Source organism: Herpailurus yagouaroundi, unplaced genomic scaffold (assembly GCF_014898765.1).
Source record: "Herpailurus yagouaroundi ecotype Mexico unplaced genomic scaffold, PumYag 196, whole genome shotgun sequence".
Taxonomy (NCBI): Eukaryota; Metazoa; Chordata; class Mammalia; order Carnivora; family Felidae; genus Herpailurus; species Herpailurus yagouaroundi.
Genome location: NW_024412427.1, coordinates 10,126,659 through 10,145,278, shown reverse-complemented (window position 1 = coordinate 10,145,278; position 18,620 = coordinate 10,126,659). Strand labels below are relative to the sequence as shown.

General features: G+C 38.9%; 2 protein-coding genes across 8 annotated transcripts in view; one reads left to right on the top strand and one right to left on the bottom strand.

Moving 5' to 3' along the window:
- Positions 1–6,963, bottom strand: part of RBM39 (RNA binding motif protein 39) — a 30,761-nt gene extending 23,798 nt beyond the window's left edge. For 4 of the 6 annotated variants that reach the window (XM_040447185.1, XM_040447186.1, XM_040447190.1 and 1 more), the window contains exons 1-3: positions 6,658–6,963; positions 5,978–6,041; positions 4,152–4,201 (exon numbers count right to left, since the gene is read on the bottom strand). In XM_040447185.1, the coding sequence (XP_040303119.1) occupies positions 4,152–4,201; positions 5,978–6,028 (101 nt within the window). In that variant the 5' untranslated portion in view covers positions 6,029–6,041; positions 6,658–6,963. The remainder of the gene's footprint in view (positions 1–4,151; positions 4,202–5,977; positions 6,042–6,657) is intronic. The other 2 variants (XM_040447188.1, XM_040447189.1) reach the window with 1 other exon arrangement.
- Positions 6,964–7,100: 137 nt separating this feature from the next.
- The window catches only part of PHF20 (PHD finger protein 20), a 176,044-nt gene continuing 164,524 nt past the window's right edge, over positions 7,101–18,620 (top strand). Inside the window, exon 1 of one of the 2 annotated variants that reach the window (XM_040447178.1) lies at positions 7,101–7,218. The gene's annotated coding sequence lies outside the window, so the exon portion shown is untranslated. The remainder of the gene's footprint in view (positions 7,219–18,620) is intronic. The other variant, XM_040447179.1, reaches the window with a different exon arrangement.

The following is an 18,620-nucleotide window of genomic DNA, read 5'->3' as shown; positions in this document are numbered from 1 at the left end:
ACAAAAATTTACATAAAAATAAACTTAATTTCCCTTACATGAGCCAAATTTGACCCAATTTACATGTATGAATACGAGTATTTTATACTCTCAAAGGGCCATACAAGCATCAATATTTTGGTTTTCGTGGGAAAATTACAAGTAATGACAAAGGACGATAAAACTAATGCAATAAAACGCATTCTGATACATCTAGACTTTAATGTGGTCTTTCTCGGATTTTTTTAAAAAATATAATTTATTGTCAAATTGATTTCCATACAACACCCAGTGCTCATCCCAACAAGTGCCCTCCTCCCTGTTTTTCGGATATTTTCTATTAAAAGTTATAATGAGTACACCAGAAAATGGGGAGGATGCCGTTTTACACAAGCCTGTGGGGTGCAATCAAAAACAAGGATCAACACCTTTATCAGTCTTTATAAAATCTCAAACTCTGAAAGGTAAAAAAGCCAGTCAGTCATATCTGTCATTTCTGTATTCTTCACAGTATACCACCCATTCGTTTCATAATTAAATCTTACCATCTGTACCTCTGTGTCATCACCCAAATTTTAGAGGTGCCTTCAGATATTTCAATACAAACCGAAAGACATTTCAAAATAAACTTATTCCGCTAAAATGTCAACTTGTAGTGGCTAAAAGATCATTAAAACATTTTGACAACTCTACATCATTTGGAAAATTTAATTAAACTGTTTAGTCCTTATCAAAGCAAAGTTAGCACAAGAGCAATTGAAGTCTGCCTCAGAGAACCTGTAAGCAGGTCATCTTAGAGTGCATTGAAAATAGAAAATGAAGACACCCACCTTCTGGAATCTTGAAACCCACACTCCAATCACAAGGAGATGTAGAGCTTTCCAAGGAGGCAGAAACTTTGTCTAAAATTTCAAGATAATCCACCTGACTGTCAGAAATGTATATGCTAGGTAGCACATGACAGAAAATTAGGCTACACTCATTATTTATATAGAAGTCATCAAAGCAATGCCCAGAAGGGCAACAGATAACATTCCAACTGTTGCCTGAAACACCTGACCCTATGTCTTAGCCTTAAGAATTCTGTGAGATAGCTATAATCAGAAGTCCTACATATAATCCATCAGGGGACAAAGTAAAAAGTAACTCCATCCCCCACAAAAAGGACAAATAAAGTTTTGCTCTGCTCCTAGATGGCCCATAACAGAGAGGCAGCCAACCTCCCAATCTTCCTTTTTTTTAGGCCCAAAACTTCCTCTGCCAAAGGAAAGGACTGGTAAATTGGAGAGCTAACTTCAACTAAAAGTCTTCCTAGAACTTTTTACAGATGAGTTCCCACCCACATCTGAAGGCAACCCCAGACAGGTAAAAAGACAACAACATACTAAGACATTCAGAAGCACGATCCTCTTCATAAAAGCCCAAACAAAAATTTAAGAAAGCAGTATACTTCTCCATTACAAACTGCAGCTTGAAAGAACATTAAGTTAACTAAAGAAGGATTATCATAATCCACACTAATAGTCAAATCCTGTTACAACTTAAAAGGGACTTTCCAAAGTCTTTAGTGGCAGTGGAATTTTGTACTGAACATCATTGAAGTAAATGGTCCACTGGGCTGGGCCTTTGGACTTTTTGGTTATATGGCCTCTGCTGTAAAGGTGTTTTGCTATAACTGGATTTGACCTCTTCCATGTAAGAAGATCTAAAATTTAAATGCAAAGTACTCTGGAAAATAAGAAAAAAAATAGAAAAGTCATTTATTCCAAAATTTATAGATAATCCACACACAGTAGCCAATATATTTCAACTGTGTCATTTTATTGTTATCCTTTGAGTAATTCCTAAGAGCTTAACTGAATGGACACTGGTTCAGACTTTCCAAAAATGATTACACTAGTAATATTCCCACGAAGGCAAGCTCAGGCATACTTTGAGGTCTTGCCAAACTCAGGGGTATAGTTCTTCAGAAGGTAGGCTAATTGATAACCAGTTTGTGTTAAACTTAGTTCTTTTTACTACTACCAGAATACAACTGAGTGTACAGACTGAAAATCAGAATTACTTTTTAAAAGAAAACATTTACTAGTTATTAGTCAAGTCTCAATTTCTCAAAATGTGCATTTTCTTACTACCTTAAAATTGCATCCCAATACTCAATTGCTTTTAAGACAATGAAGTTTTAGGATGAAAAATGCAACATGGCACTTTCCTTTGATTAACAGAACTTACACATAACACTAAAGCACAGAACATTGTACTTGTTCTATATCTCATCTAACCTTACATATAAAAATTTTTTTCTAAATAACTTCCAAATTAATTTGGAAGATTAATTCCCTTTAGAAAAATGGGTGCAAAGTTTCTGATTGAACAAAAAAGCCATTTATTTAAGCAGCTTAAACTGAGACTGAGAAGTCTGACAGAAATAACTTCTACATTTAAAAAAAATACTAGATGGTAGTTGGGATATTTTAAGAAGACACTCCCTTAAATTGGCTATCCTATAGCCAATGAAAGAAAATTACCCATTCTTCTATTCAGTGTCAGAAAACTCTTTAAATAAAGGTCATAAACCATTAGTCATGGAGAGCTTAATGCTAAATGTCCTGGGTAAGCTTGGTAGCCTTAATGAGCTTAGATGCAGGATAAAAATAAGTATAAACTGCAGACTGAGTTAGAAGCAAGGAGTGACAGCTGAGAATGGTTGAACAAAGAAAGTCTGTGCCCTAAAGTGCATTGTTCTCATCCTACTGGCACTCAGGATGAGATCCTTACCCACACCTAGATTAGATAATTTAAATTTACATGGATACTCCTTCCTAGTTTTCATTATGAATTGAAGAACTGTGAATTAGAACCATTAATTAGGAAACTGACTTTAGTAAAAGGTCTAAAAGTAGGCAACATTAAACCACGCAAAGATTGGTTGATTGCCTCAAACTATAAAAATTCAAGACTAAACCCAGTATGATTAATTCCCAAAATCTGTTGTGATTAGTGAGGAACTATAACAGATCCTCCACCTAACTTTGTACCAAAATAAAATATAAGACATTTTCCACAAATTGCATCATTTTAATTCAATGCATTACTATATTACTTTAGAGGAAGTGTAAGAATAAAAAAAAAAAAAAAAGAACAAAGCCTGCATAATCCAAACTAAGAATTTTCTCATTTATTTTGTGAAACTCTATCAACCTACCAAATAAGAATTGTTGTGAGGATGTTAAGGTAGTGTACTATGAAGCACTCTGAGCTCTTACTAGGATAAGAGCCAAAAAAATCAAATAAGCAGCTATGTTATCACTTTTTCTTTACATATTATCAGGTCATGTACGTTCACAAAATAGGCTACTAAAACAATTTAATGCTTGTAACATGACCAAGTGATGTTAAGAATGATTAATTTTAAAGCTGAAAGAAAACTCCAAAAGCAGGATCAAACCTTATCAACTGGTTCTGCTTACAATTTTATTGAAACTTATCCTATACTATATTCTGCACTATGGAGAACTGAGTTCCTGTTATGGGTTACTCATTTAACCTAGTAACTTGTATAAACAAATACAACTTTAAAAAAACTCCATTCTATTTAAGGCTTAAAGTTTAAAAAGCTTAAGATAACAAAAACCATGTAAGAAGCACCTAAGAAGTACTTAACTATGCTATAACGTTACTATAAAAAGGGCCTTTAAGCAGCAAGGAGCATAAATAATTCACAGCTCTGACTCCTTCAGTGGTGATTTAGAGCAAATAATATTTTCCATGGCCTGGTTATTTATTACCTTTTCTTCTTCCTAACCCATCTTCAGTAGATTATAACAGTTTTATTGATAACACACACCAAAATATTAAGCCAAAGTTAATAAATTTAAGACAGAAGACAAGCTCTAATACAGGAACTCTTATCCAGATTGTCATGGACAGACTTGGAAGGGAAGGTGTCCAAAAGGTCCCTGACACTATATCCTGAAATCTAGGGAAAGAGTCCATAGTTTCATATCCTCAAATAGTTTCTTGTCCCAGAAGGTAAAGAACAACTTTTCTAAAAGAGACAAAAGCTTTGAAGAGAACTTTTAGTTTGATGCTATAGCCACAGGAACACAACTTAAGATCTCAATCACATAAAGGTCCCCCACCCCCACCCCAGGTCCCTTGTTATAACTTACTTTTTGCTACGTTCTTCATGGCCGTTAGCACTGCTCAACTTGTTCTCATCCTAAGCAGGGTTGATAGAAGAACATCATGAGGACGAAGTGGTAACATTTCAAGTTGTCAAAGGGTAAAGGGAATAGGAATAAGAAAATACAAAACAATTTTAAAACTAATTACTTGCTTATAATTTAACATGGAAGGCTATAAAAAAATTTAGATGGGTATGTGTTTAACCACTTTGTTGCTTACAATTAAGTCATCGTGATACAAAAATAAAAATGCATATTAACATGTTAAATTTTACTTTCTTATATAGTTAGATATTAAGTTATCCAGATTTACAGTGTTCAAGTGGTTAAATAGAATTTCTATAAAACATGAATGAAGTCCTGTTTTGAGTTTTATTCCATGTGCTATGGTCCCTTTGGTCAGTACCATGGCTCTATTTCTGCCTAAGCCCCAAGTGGCCATGCTAGCAGCCAGCCACTATCGATTTCCTGTGACCGATGCCATTCCTGAGATCTTCGCCCATTTCCGTTGGAGGGTTGGGACTGTAAGAGCTTGATGCCACCTCTGTCACACATCTCGCCCTGAAGCAAACAGGGATTCACACTGCTTTAGTAATGTTGACTCCCAAGAACCCAAGAAAGTCAATTAATAATCCACCAGTCCAGCCTAAACATTTCCTACTTCCATACCTGTTTACATGGAACTACATCCATGTTAAACTAAGACACAAGAATCTTAACATTAAAATAGAAAGTAGTTCTTCAAGAGTCTAAGCATTATAAAACTACATACACCATTTAAAGCTAGAAAGAATTCATCCATATTGGTACCACATGGTCGTGCTATACAATCCAAAACAGCTGTATTATTTTTAAAAGGTTTAGTGCAATGTTTATTTTTAAAGTTTGATCACATCAGTTATAGAAGTATAAGTCCTAACTTACAAAGCTTACAGTTTGTGACACCAGTGATAATGCATGCATACTGCTATTTTCACCACCAACTGGTGAAAGAATGAAAAGACACTTTACTTTTACTGTGATACTGAAATGGGTCAAAGACTATACTATTAGCCAAAATAATTCCTCTGTAGCTTTTAGTGTGAAATATTATGGCAGGGACTAATTAAAAATAAAATATGGAGAACAGTAAAAACAGTCATCAAGTGACTTTAAGTTTGTGATACTGCCTCCTTTGCTTTAAAAAAAAATTTCTATTCAGGGATCCAAGAATTTTAGTAATTTTTAACTGAGCAGCAGATCATCACCTGCCTGTTTCAATATTTACTATCACCAGTCATATATATATGTATACATATAGAAGAAAATTTAAATCTCACCCATTTCTTCTTGTAAAACTTATTTAAAGATTTGCTTGCCACAGACTGGTTATGCTTTGTTATTCTTGGACCCCTGCTATTTTCCCAAACCACTACATTCACCTTTTTGCTATACCAAACTGGAGCTGGTAATTCTTAGTTGAGTCATTTTACCTAGGGGACCACGGTACAGCGATAAGTCACTCAATTACTACCTTATGATTGACAGTTCACACTGGAATCAAAGGTGAATTCATGGGAGTAGAGGTGAGATATCGTTAGGCAAGTCTACAAAGAGAGATAGATGGGCATTTATTCATCACGCTGAAGTGAAACTACTGCACAATATTATTACATCAATAGCATATATTTACTTTTGTAAGTTACACGTAATGCATCTCTGATAAGGTAAATCAAGAGGGCTCCGGGGAGGTTAGTTTACATTTCAGCAGTAGTTTCGTGATAATGCTAAATTAAGAAACAAATAAACCTCACCGACATGTTTTTTCTCACCTTCTTGTAAGGAGCCTCAAGCATTGCTTCAATATCAATATCGTCTGCCATTTTCTCTAAACGCCTAGAAAATAAAGGTAATTCAGTGAGTAAACATTTTTCAATTCTGCCCTATTTCCTTCTTACAGGACAAACTCCGAAAACTTCAGAAAATACTTCAAAAACCCTGGAATAACCAAAGGGGATGCACTTTACCAGTCTTGGTAACTAAATCTGAAATACCTCCAAGACTGAACAGACAGAAATACGTTAAACGTACATTCAAAAAGCAGCCTACAATTAACTCCAAAAACAACGCGCGCGACTCGAGCGAGAGCGCCTCTTTCCGCGCAAAACCCGCGCTGCCATTTTAGGGGCAAAGGGAAACTCCCTCGGTTGGGAGGGGTTGTGTGCCATGGTAGCGTTCGGCTGGCGCCATGTTGGGAGGTCGCGGCCGCCCCAGGCCTCTAAGGGACCAGTCTCTATCCGCCCTAGGCCTCTCTGGGGTCCCTGCCACCCAAAAAACCTGAAATCTACACGACCGGAAAATAAGGGCGCGGTCGCCGAAATGGAGCCGATTTCTCGAGAACCTGCCCCCCCCCCAAGTCGTTAAACACCGACTAAGGAATGCCCCTCAACCCAGACGAAAACTAAACCTCTGAAAAGCTCTGACAATACTCAGGCCCGCGACACCTCCTTACCTGTGCGGGCTTTCGGGCCCCTGGGGTGCTTGTATTCGGAAAGACGGGGGCTGCTGCTGTTGCTGCCGCCGCTGTTGCTACTGTTAAGCCGCTAGGCCCAGGCCGCGGTACCGCCCAGCCCGAATTTCGGGCTCCGAGGGTGGATAGGCCCGAGCGAATCTAAAAGAAACAATGGGATTAGAGGAGCCCGCGCGGAAGTGCAGGACGGCGGCTTCGGCAGCTCAGGATCCACCCCTGCGACAGCTTCGACAAGCTCTCTGAAATGGCGGCCGCTGCTTCCTCGTACTCACATCCACCAACACACATACACACACACAAACACACGGGGTCTCACAGAGCCCTCAGCACGGGCTCTCGCGAGAAGTTGCCCGTAGTTCCAGACCGAACAGGCCGAAATATCGCGAGATGTAAGCATGGCCCGAGCGACCATGGCCCAATCTCGCGCAATGATTGCGCCACAGATATTCCCATCCCCCACTCAGAGAGGAGCCTTTGACACCCCCTCTACATGGACGTCCGTATCTCGCGAGACCGCGCAAGTAGCTAGAGCAAAGACAGTTGGTACACTTCCTGTCAATCTTTTTAAAAATTGAACGCTAAGTGGAGCTCTGTGGTTGCCTCCTCCCGGTGGCGTCTCCTCAACAATTATCTGAAGGTTTTTCTCTCAGAGCTGACTGCCTCTCCCCTCCCCCGGGCTTCCCACCCTGGTGTCTGTCAAGGTCGCCATAAGGCAATCTAGTCCATATGGCGATAGAATAAAACAAAAAGCGTCATGTATAGATCATCCGCCAAAGGTGAAGAAGTGAAAGGCACGTGAGAAGAAAGGCAAGAAGAGACCGTACAGGGGTAGGGGCTAGAGAGATACGGGTGTAGAATAAAAACTAGGTTTTTCCAGCATTTTGGAGTCAGTGGGCTAGACACTGCTAACAAAACACGCTTGGAAATAGTGGAGAAAGGCAATGAGGAGGTGAAAAAAATAAACTGCTTCCTTTGGCAATGAATCAGCTTTCTGCTCAGGATTTTACAGTCTGGCCTTGTGTCGGGGTTGCTATTTCTTCAAAAAAAAAAAAAAAATGTCCCCCATTCCCCTGGGACTCGACTCCTCGCCCCTCAAGCTCCCCAGATACCTGGCAGTTACAGTGTAAAATCACCACTTGCTCTTTGGTCAACGCTGTGAAAAAGAAGGCAGCAGAGAGGTCGTTGGCTATAAGGCTTCCTCCTCCAAGATAAAAATGTTTGAAAAAAATCGAGACATTAGAAGCAAAAAATCTTACAGATAAGTCTATTAATAGCTTAATAATCAAGGGTAAGATTTGACATGAGATAATTTGGTTCGTGTAGCTGCTCCAACACTGTGTGACCTTGGACATGGACAAGTAAGTTAATCTCTTAGAGCCTATCCTCCCATCTCCTCTTGTGAAGAAGGGGGTAGTAATAATAACTAGGCTAAGCTTCTTGAGACTGCCCTAGGCTGATAATGCTCACTAACTGAATTCCCCCAGGGGGACCCTCGATAAATGAGTGCAGACCTAGTGGGGCTATAGTGAGGATTACATGAGATAATGTCTATAATGTGCCTGGCAAATATTTCATTCTCAGAAAAGTGAACTTCTGTTACTGCTAAACAATTATTTGAACGAAATGTAGGTGTAAAGGGGCTTTACATTTCTGGTTAACCTCCCACACAGGTGTTTCTCTTAGAGGATTAATAGATTTTACATAGTAATATTCCCTTACTCCTTTTCCTGATAATTCATATCCTCTTAATTTTTTGTGTTGAAAATCCCAAAACACTGAATCATATGTTCAAGCTAACAAAAAAGTTAACTTTTGCTTTCTCTTTTCCCGTTTGGTTTTCATTATTGTGACTTGTTAATTGTGCAAATATCAAAGTATAAAGATGGCTGGCCCCTTATTAATTTGTTTGTTCGTTTAGGAACATGACAGCACAAAATTTGACTTGAACCTCTAGACTTACTTGGGAATAGGAAGGCTGTAAGCTTTCAATCACTTGATTATTGAATATTTCTTAAATTGTTTTCTGTTCAAGGATGACCAGAGAGAACCTGGAAATTTAGAGCACAAACACCAGCTGGAAAACTCAGTCTCTAAAACAAATATATTTTTTATGTTTTAAAAGAAGATATTCGAAACAAAATATGCTTTTCATGCATTTTGCAAAACCTTTCTCTGTCTGGCTCACTGACTTTCTGTGTAAATTAATTCCCCTTTCATCATTTTTCCCCCTTTCATCATTTTATTCTCGAGTCATTTGAAGCAGAAGGTCATTGGTTTAAATCATCACCACCATCGAGAATATTATTATGTTCTATAATGTATAGAGAGGAGTACACAATAGCCAAAAGCTTGGGATACAGGATGTAATAGATACTAATCTTAGAGAATTTTAAAATTCAAAAAATTATTTTGCTGATGTCAGATGTCAGGGTGCCTGGCTGGCTCAGTCTGTGGAGCATGCGACTCTTTTTTTTTTTTTTTAATGTTTATTTATATTTGAGAAAGAGAGAAAGAGAGACAGAGCATGAGTGGGGAAGGGGCAGAGAGCAGGAAAGAGACACAGAATTTGAAACAGGCTCTAGGCTCTTAGCTGTCAGCACACAGCCCAACTCGGGGCCCGAACTTGGGACTAGCAAAATCATGACCTGAGCCTTAGTCGGATGCTTAACCAACAGCCACCTAGGCTCCCTCGACTGACCATGCGACTCTTGATCTCAGGATTGTGAGATCAAGCCCCATATTGGATATAGAGATTACTTGAAAGTAAAATCTTTTGGGTGCGTGGGAGATAGGCTAGATGGGTGAGGGGTAACTAAAGAGAGCACTTTTTATGGTGAGCACTGAGCGTTGAATATAAGGGATGAATCATTGAATTCTACTCCTGAAACCAATATTGCACTATATGTTAACCAAAATTTAAATAAATAAATGAATACTAAAATATTTTTGTATTACATAACATCTTTTAAAAAATATATTTTGCCTGGACACCTGGCAGTTAAGCATTTGACTCTTGGTTTCAGCTCAGGTAATGATCTCATGGTTTGTGAGTTCTAGCTCCAAGTCAGGCTCCATGATGACAGTGCAGGTGCCACTTGGGATTCTCTCTCTCCCTCTTTCTCTGCCCCTCCCACATGCATGTGCCTGAGCAGCGCAGTCTCTCTCCCTCTCTCAAAAGTAAATAAACATTAAAAGTATATATATTTTGCCAATGTGAGTTTTTTGATATCAGTGTATGACTTTTATGGACAGAAAATGCTATTTTTAGGGTGCCTGGGTGGCTCAGTCAGTTAAGTGTCCAACTTCAGCTCAGGGCATAATCTCACAGTTTGTGGGTGCAAGCCCCGCGTCCAGCTCTGTGCTGACAGCTCAGAGCCTGGAACCATGCTTCAGACTCTGTGTCTCCTTCTCTCTCTGCCCCTCCCCAACTCACACTCTGTCTTTCTCTTTCTAAAAAATAAATAAATAAATTTTAATGCTATTTTTGATATTTGCATTTTTTAAGTAAATATCTTTTTTTTTTTGTAAATAAAATCTTTTTTTTTTTTTTAATTTTTTTTTCCAACGTTTATTTATTTTTGGGACAGAGAGAGACAGAGCATGAACGGGCGAGGGGCAGAGAGAGAGGGAGACACAGAATCGGAAACAGGCTCCAGGCTCTGAGCCATCAGCCCAGAGCCCGACGCGGGGCTCGAACTCACGGACCGCGAGATCGTGACCTGGCTGAAGTCGGACGCTTAACCGACTGCGCCACCCAGGCGCCCCGTAAATAAAATCTTTTTAAAAAAATAACAAGTATAAGGGCGCCTGGGTGGCTTAGTCAGCTAAGCATCTGACTTTAGCTCAGATCATGATCTCAAGGTTCATGAGTTCAAGCCCCACATTGGGCTCTGTGATGACAGCTCAGAGCCTAGAGCCTGCTTTGGATTCCATGTCTCCCTCTCTCTCTCTCTCTCTCTCTCTCTGTTCCTCCCCCGCTTGCACTCTGTCTCTCTCTCAAAAATAAATAAAGATTAAAAAAAATTTTTTTTTTATAACAAGTATAGTCAGTCTTAGTTTCTTAAAATTTTCTGGCATTAGGGAATCTACACCTGAAATCATTGTTGCACTATGTGCTAACTAATTTGGATGTAAATTTAAAAAATAAAATTAAAAATAGTATCCAAGAAAAATTTTTTTTCTTAAAATTTTCTAATGTAGTCTCCTATACCTTTCCAATTAAAATCATAAATCTCAACTCAATTACTCAATTACACATATTTAATTAGAATCTTAAATATGCAAAATTCTCTTAAACATTACAACTTAATTATACATACAAAGTATCCCTGGGGTGCCTGGGTGGCTCAGTCTGTTCAGCATTTGATTTTGACTCAGGTCATGATCTCACTGTTCGTGGGATCAAGCCCCATGTTGAGCCCCAAATCCGGCTCCAAGCTGAAAACACAGCCTGCTTGGGATTCTCTCTCTCCCCTCTCTGCCCCACCCCCATCCACACATACACTCTTTCTAAATAAATAAATAAACTTAACATTTTTAAGAAATGGTTCGAAGTATCTCAAAACAACATAAATGTTTTAAGATATTATATATATATATTTAAATTTAAACCTCTTTTTGTAAAAACACACCCATAAGAGAAGATTTTATTATCTCAAAAAACTTGAGATTGACATCCCAAAAGAGTTCATACACTATCTCAGAAGACCAAGGTTCCTTTTTGGCCAGAGTTTTTGACCTGGACCAAAGACTGTGGTTGCATAACCTGCCTGATAGATTCCGGCAATATTCTTGAGCCACTGACAGGCATAATGAACCTTTTTGTTTTCTTTGCCAAGTCATTATGACATCAAGAATCTCAAGGCTCTTCATATAGATAGAAATAATTTTGCCACCCCTAATTTTGCCTGATTTGGGTATATGAAACTATCAATCCTTCCCCTTAGTACTTTGTTATCTAATCAATTTACTGATTGAATTTGGCATTTGTTTCAAAGATTTGTCTGTCTACTGGCCATAATGTCAGGAACATTTTAGTGACATATCCTAAAGGAATGTTCATCAGCTTGAGAATGATTAGTCCTTCAAAGAAGAGATTTTTCAGGGGTACATTACTAACCATGTATTTCAGGTTGATCCCATGTACTCTCATAATAATTTTGCTTGGTATCACCAACAAAGAATCCTGTTCCTCAAACTTAAGATACAGTTTCTTAAGATCCTGTGTAAACTAGATAAGGAAGCAACAATCAATGTTTTTGCCAGAGTTTAATATTTGGTCACAAAAATACAGTGTTTTAAACTCCCATAGTTAAGGAAATCAAGAACATTAAGAGGCACTCATGAATAAGATGATAATACAGCCCATCTGTCCATCCCATGGGCAACAGGATTTCCCAAAACACTATTTTACCTTGAAAATAAAAATGAAAATATTCAATACACTATAACAAAATAGAATTTAGAACATTCTTTTGGAGTTTTATCAGTGAAATATGCCATTTACTGATTGATTCAATAAATACTTAGAACTCCAGTGCCTGGGTGGCTCACTCAGTTAAGTGTCCAACTTCAGCTCAAGTCATGATCTCACTGTTGATGATTTCGAGCCCTGCATCAGGCTCTGTGCTGACACTTCAGAGCCTGGAGCCTGTTTCAGATTCTGTGTCTCCTTCCTGCTCTCTGCCCCTCCCCCACTCACACTCTGTCTCTGTCTCTGTCTCTGTCTCAAAAATAAATAAACTTTAAAAAATTTTTTTAATATATATAAAAAATAAAAATTTAGAGGCTTCAGTATTTTCAGCACTCTGCAGGCTGATTTGTGGGTACAAAATAAAGCACAGTCTCAAGGCATCGCTGGGTAGTTTAGTTGGTGAAACGCCCAACTCTTGATTTCAGCTCAGGTCACAATCTCAGGGTCCTGAGATTGAGTCTCGAATAGTCCTCCACCCTGAGCATGGAGCCTGGTTAAGATTCTGTCTCCCTGGGGCACATCAATGGCTCAGTCAGTGAAGCTTCTGACTTTGGCTCAGGTCATGGTCTCATAGTTTGTGGGTTCAAGCCCTGAGTTAGGCTCTCTGCTGTCAGCTTGGAGTCTGCTTTGGATCCTCTGTCCCTCCTCTCTGCCCCTCCCCGTGCTCTCCCTCTCTCTCCCTCTCTCTCTATCTCTCAAAATAAAAAAAAAAAGATCCTCTCTCTTTAAAATCAGTTTCCAGTTTAGTTAGGAAACACCTGAAGGAACAAAAATCATGTTCAACATAGTGTTTTGTATTAAAATTTTGCATGAACTCAATACCTTGAACATCATACTATTAATAATAGCATATTTAAATGACAATAGTTTATAACCTATTTTCTATACATTATCCCATTTATTCCTCTAAATCTGTTTATTTATTTATATCAAATGAAATTAATTGACGGGATCAGACTATGATGCAAGTGGTCACAGAATCTTCTGGAAGGAGCTGATTGATGTAGATCATTATAGAGTTAAGGAGTATTTTTTCAACATTTTATTATGAAAATTATCAGTTGAGATCATTGTATATGTGCCTACCACCTATTTTCATTTTTTAAAGTTTATTTATTTTGAGAGAGAGAACTCACACAGGGAAGGGGCAGAGAGACAGAGAGAGAGAGAGAGAGAGAGAGAATTCCAAGCAGGCTCTGTGCTGTTTGCATGAAACCCGACATAGAGCTCCTTCTTATGAACCATGAGATAATGACCTGAGCCAAAATCAAATGTTGAATGCTTAACCAACTGAGCCCTCCTGGTGCCCTCACCTATTTTACATTTAATATTTTGTAATGTTTGCTTTACCACATAACTATGTACCAACCCTCTGTCTATCCCTTCATCCAGCTTAATTTTCAATTTTTTTTATTTTTTATTTTTAAGATTTTATCTTTGGGCACCTGGGCAGCTCAGTTGGTTAAGCATCCAACTTCAGCTGAGGTCATGATCTCAAAGTTCATGAATTTGAGCCCTGTATTGGGCTCTTCAGAACCCACTTGAGATCTTCTGTCTGCCTCTCTCTCTGCCCCTCCCTGCCTTTCAAAAATAAACACTGAAAAAAATCTTAATGGGGCGCCTGGGTGGCTCAGTCGGTTAAGCGACTGACTTCAGCTCAGATCATGATCACTGGGTTCGTGGGTTCCTTGGGCTCTGTGCTGACAGTTCGGAGCCTGGATCCTGCTTCAGATTCTGTGTCTCCCTCTCACTCACTCTGCCCCTCCCCCTCCTCCTCCCTCCCTCTCTCTCTCTCTCTCTCAAAAATAAATATTAAAAAGTATATATTTTAAGAAAAAAAGTCTTAAAAACATTTTATCTTTAAGTGATCTCTACACTCAATGTGGAGGTCAAACTCACAACCCCGAGATCAAGAGTTGAGTACTCCACCGACTGAGCCAGCCAAGCACCTCTTTAATACTTTTTGAATAAATTATACACATCAGTACATTTATCACTAAACACTTCAGCATTGCATATTCTTTTATTTTTTATTTTTTTAATGTTTATTATTTACTTTTGCAGGGGGGAGGGGCAGAGAGAGAGGGAGAAACATCTGAAGCAGGCTCCAGGCTCTGAGCTGTCAACACAGAGCCTGATCCTGGGCTCGAACTCACAGACTGTGAGATCATGACCTAAGCCGAAGTCAGAAACTTAACAGACTGAGCCACCCTGGCGCTCCAGCATTGCCTATTCTTAGCTAGAATTTAGTAGTTATGATTTTTTTAATGAGGTAAATTTTACAGTGATATGCACAAATCTTTACTAATAGATGAGTTTGACAAATGCATACAAATCAAGTAATATTTAAAGTGAAGGAATGGTAGAAGCAGGAATAGAGAACCAAACAAAGCAATATATATTTATCCTAAAATATCCTGATGTGACTACCAGAGAACTGAATAAAACATTGCAATTTAGGAGGCAGTGTATTGTTTAAAAATGTCTGCTAATGAGGCTAAAAATGGCTCAGTTGGCTGAGCATCAGACTCTTGATTTTGGCTCAGGTCATGATCTCACAATTTGTAGGTTCAAGCCCCACATCGGGCTCTGTGCTGACAGCATGGTACCTGCTTCAGATTCTCTCTCTCCCCCCCCCCCCCGTTCCTCCCCGTACTCTCTAAATAAATAAATAAATCAGTTTAAATAAATAAACATTTTTTAAAATGTATTTGTTAATAGGGGGGCACCTGGCAGAGCATGAAATTCTTGATCCCGGGGTTATAAGGTCGAGCCCCACATTGGGTATAGAGATTACTTAAAAATAATAAAAAATCTTGGGACTCCATCAGTTGAGTGACTGACTTTGGCTCAGGTTATGATCTCACAGTTCATGGGTTCAGGCCCTGCCCCGTGTCAGGCTCTGTGCTGACAGCTCAGAGCCTGGAGCCTGCTTCAGATTCTGCATCTCCTTCTCTCTTTGCCCCTCTCCTGCTTACACTCTGTCTCTCTTTCTCTCTCTCAAAAATGAAGAAACAATGATAATAATAAATCTTAAAAAAAGTATCTGCTAACAGGTCACCCTGAAGGGAGGAAAGGAAAGTACAGCAGGCCAGAACCTCCCCCACAGCAGCCCTTGGGCCCAGATAACTTCTCTCCTGAACCTCACTATTTTCTGGGAAATGGGTTTGATGCTCCAATGACCCACTCATTTGGCTGGCAGACATATATGGACACTTGATGTCGGTCCTGCGGCAGAACAGGGCCTCAAGCTGCAGTCGCTGTCTAGCCCCCTCCTGTCCCTCCTCTGTAGGGCCCAGTGTAAGGATGTTGTGGGGTTGAAACAGGCTCATGATGGATCCTCAATAAACAGTAGTCAAGTGGAAAAAAAAATCTGTTAACGGAAGCAAAAAGAAATGCAATCAAGCATAACACTGCAAAAGATTTGGGATTTAAGCAAATCTAGCAATAGGAGGATCCTGCTGACGAGGCATCACAAGATGGAGATATACCTTGAAAATCATGGATGAAAAACAAAAGAAGCATCAACACACAATGATTTTGAATGAAAGCATGTGATTACATGATATGAGTGAATGGTCCTGTACAATGAACAGCCCAGAAAAAAAAGGATGTATTTAGTAGGCTCATTCATTCTTTTTTGGAGCCGGAAAAAAATAAGTCCTTAGCAATTATTTTCTGGAGGAAGCCCAAAGAGACATTATACGTCTAAATATCTCTAAATAACCAAGTCCTACATCCTTATATAAGTGAAACATCTGAGTTGGAATCTATGCAGCATGAACATGACTTGTATGCAGTGGTTGCAAAAGAAAATAGAGATGTTAGCAAGAATGTGGAAAAAGTAGAACACTCAGACATCACTGGTGGAAATGTAAAATGGTGCAACTCCTGTGGAAAACAGTTTGGCAAGTTTCTCTAAAGGTGAAATATAGAATTACCATGTGACCCAGTAATTTCACTCTTAGGTATAGACCTGAGCACTGAAGATGTATTTTCAGGGGACCTGTCTGACTCAGTTGGTAGACCATGTGACTCTTGATCTTGTTTCAAAAATACATAATATGTTTTCAAACAAATACTATACACAAATTTTCATAGCACTACTATTTGTTATAACTGAAAAAATGGACACAATCCAAATGTCTATCAACTGATGAATGCATAAACTGTGTTTATATCCAAATAATGGAATATTATTCAGCCATAAAAAGGAAGTATTGATACATGCTACAAAGTAAATGAACCTCAAAAACATTATGCTAAATGAAAGAAGCCAGACACAAAAGGTCATGTATTATCATAGGAAACATTCAGGGACACCTGGGTCACTCAGTCATTTAAGCATCCAACTCTTGATTTGGGCTCAGGTCATGAACTCACAGTTTGTGAGATTGAGCCCTGCATCATTTTTCGTGCTGACAACCTGCTTGGGATTCTCTCTCCCCCAACATCAACATAAATAAAAAGAAAGAAAGGGAAAAAAGAAAGGAAAAAGGAAAAGGAAAGAAACATTCAGAATATGTAATTCCATAAAGATGGAAAGCTGACCAGTGGTTGCCAGGGAGTGTGGGGAGGGAAGTATGGGGAGTGACTATTTAATGGGTATGAGATTTCCTTTTGTTATGATGAAAATGTTCTGGAACTAGCTAGTGGTTATGGTTGCATAACATTGTGAATGTACTAAATGCCAAAAATTAGACATATTAGCATGGTTAATGATTAATTTTATGTTATATGAATTTTACCTCAGTAAAAAAGAAGGGAAAAAAAGAAAAAGAAAAGGATCCTCTAGAACAATATGCTGGAGGGAGAAAATGGAAATAAAAAGGCCCCAAACTTCTGCTTTCTAATACATATATCTTATCGTGTAATGGCTTCATTCTCCATTTTCAGGATATTGAAATATTTCCTTTAACAAATATATACTGAATTTTTACTATGTGGCAGTCCCAGGCACTGGGAAAACAAAGGAGGACAAAAACAGTCATGGCCCCTGCCCTCCTGGAACTTACAATCTAGTTGGAGGAGGCAGGAGTTAATCAAAAGACTGTAACGAGTAAAAAGATGTACAACTGTGACAAATGCTACAAGAGAAGTCTAAGGTGTTATGAAAACATTTTAAAGGAAGATTTAGTGCAAGGAATAGCATTTAATAGGTAAAGAACAGTTCAGTCAAAGAATAGAATATGCAAAAGGCCTGGTAGCAGGAGGAAGTATGCTGTCTTTAAGGATCTGGCAGAAGGTTATGTGACTGTAACAAAGAAGCTTATGAAAAACCAGACCATGCAAAGCCTGCCTATCAGATGAGTCAGTTATTAGATATTTTTTCAGCTCCAAATCTACCCTCTGCTTTATGATTTTGGGGTTGGGACTCTGCAAATACTTTGCCTTTACCTACTGGCTCTCTGTTAAGCTCTCCTAATAGAGACTACTAGAAGAACACTGCAAGGCTCACAAGGAACGATGGAAACCTTCCTGCTTGCTTTCTGTTGCCCTCTGTGGCATCCAGCAAAGCTTCAATTCTAGCAGTGGCCGCTCCTTCCCATTACAGCAGCTCAATCAGTTTGCAGTTTTTACAACACTCATAGAACCAGTCTCATTATTCTCTCTTCAGAGACACTGGCACTGACTGCCCAGTGTCTTCTACTGGCCGGTCTGGGTCCGGACCCCATGGGGCCCTTCCTCTGAATTCACAGACACAAGCACCTGCCAAGCAGCACCTTCTCTTCAGACATCTGAATTTCAGCTCTGTTTGGCCCTTCCTTCGTTTGTTTGTTTATTTATTTATTTGTTTATTTTTAAGTTTTGTGTTTTAATAATTCCAACCTCTTCCCTTTGTTTCCTAAGCCCTAGGAGTGGTAGCTGTTCCTGCAATTACTACCAATGTGATACCTTAGATTTCTCATTTTACTTCCTCATATAGTTAACAATCCATTATATTAAATTCTCTTTGGTAAAATGTGGTTTCTGCCTCCTTAACATGAATGACATTGACCGGTATGTAAGGATCTGATATTTAGTCTTCAAGGTCCAGTTCAAATGCTACCTTCTATGTGTGTCTTTCCACATCACCCTCAATTAAAATTACTCTTTTAGTTAATTCATTTTTCTTCCCTTCAGTTTTTTTTTTTTTTTTTTTTACTTTTTTTAATGTTTATTTATTTTTGAAAGAGAGAGAGAGCACACGCGGGGTGGGGGGAGACGTAGAGAGAGAGGGACAGGGGATCTGAAGTGGCTCTCTGAGAGCAGAGAGCCCAATGTGGGGCTCAAACTCACAAACTGTGAGATCATGACCTGAGCTGAAAGTAGGACGCTTAACCGACTGAGCCACACCCAGGTGCCCTCCCTTCAGTTAATTCTTAATGCCTTTCTTAAGGGCTATAGGTTTTTGTTTTTCTAATCATAAGCCAAATCACACCCACATACCTAATAACATCCTTCAGCTGCCCTACAATTACATTGAGACTTC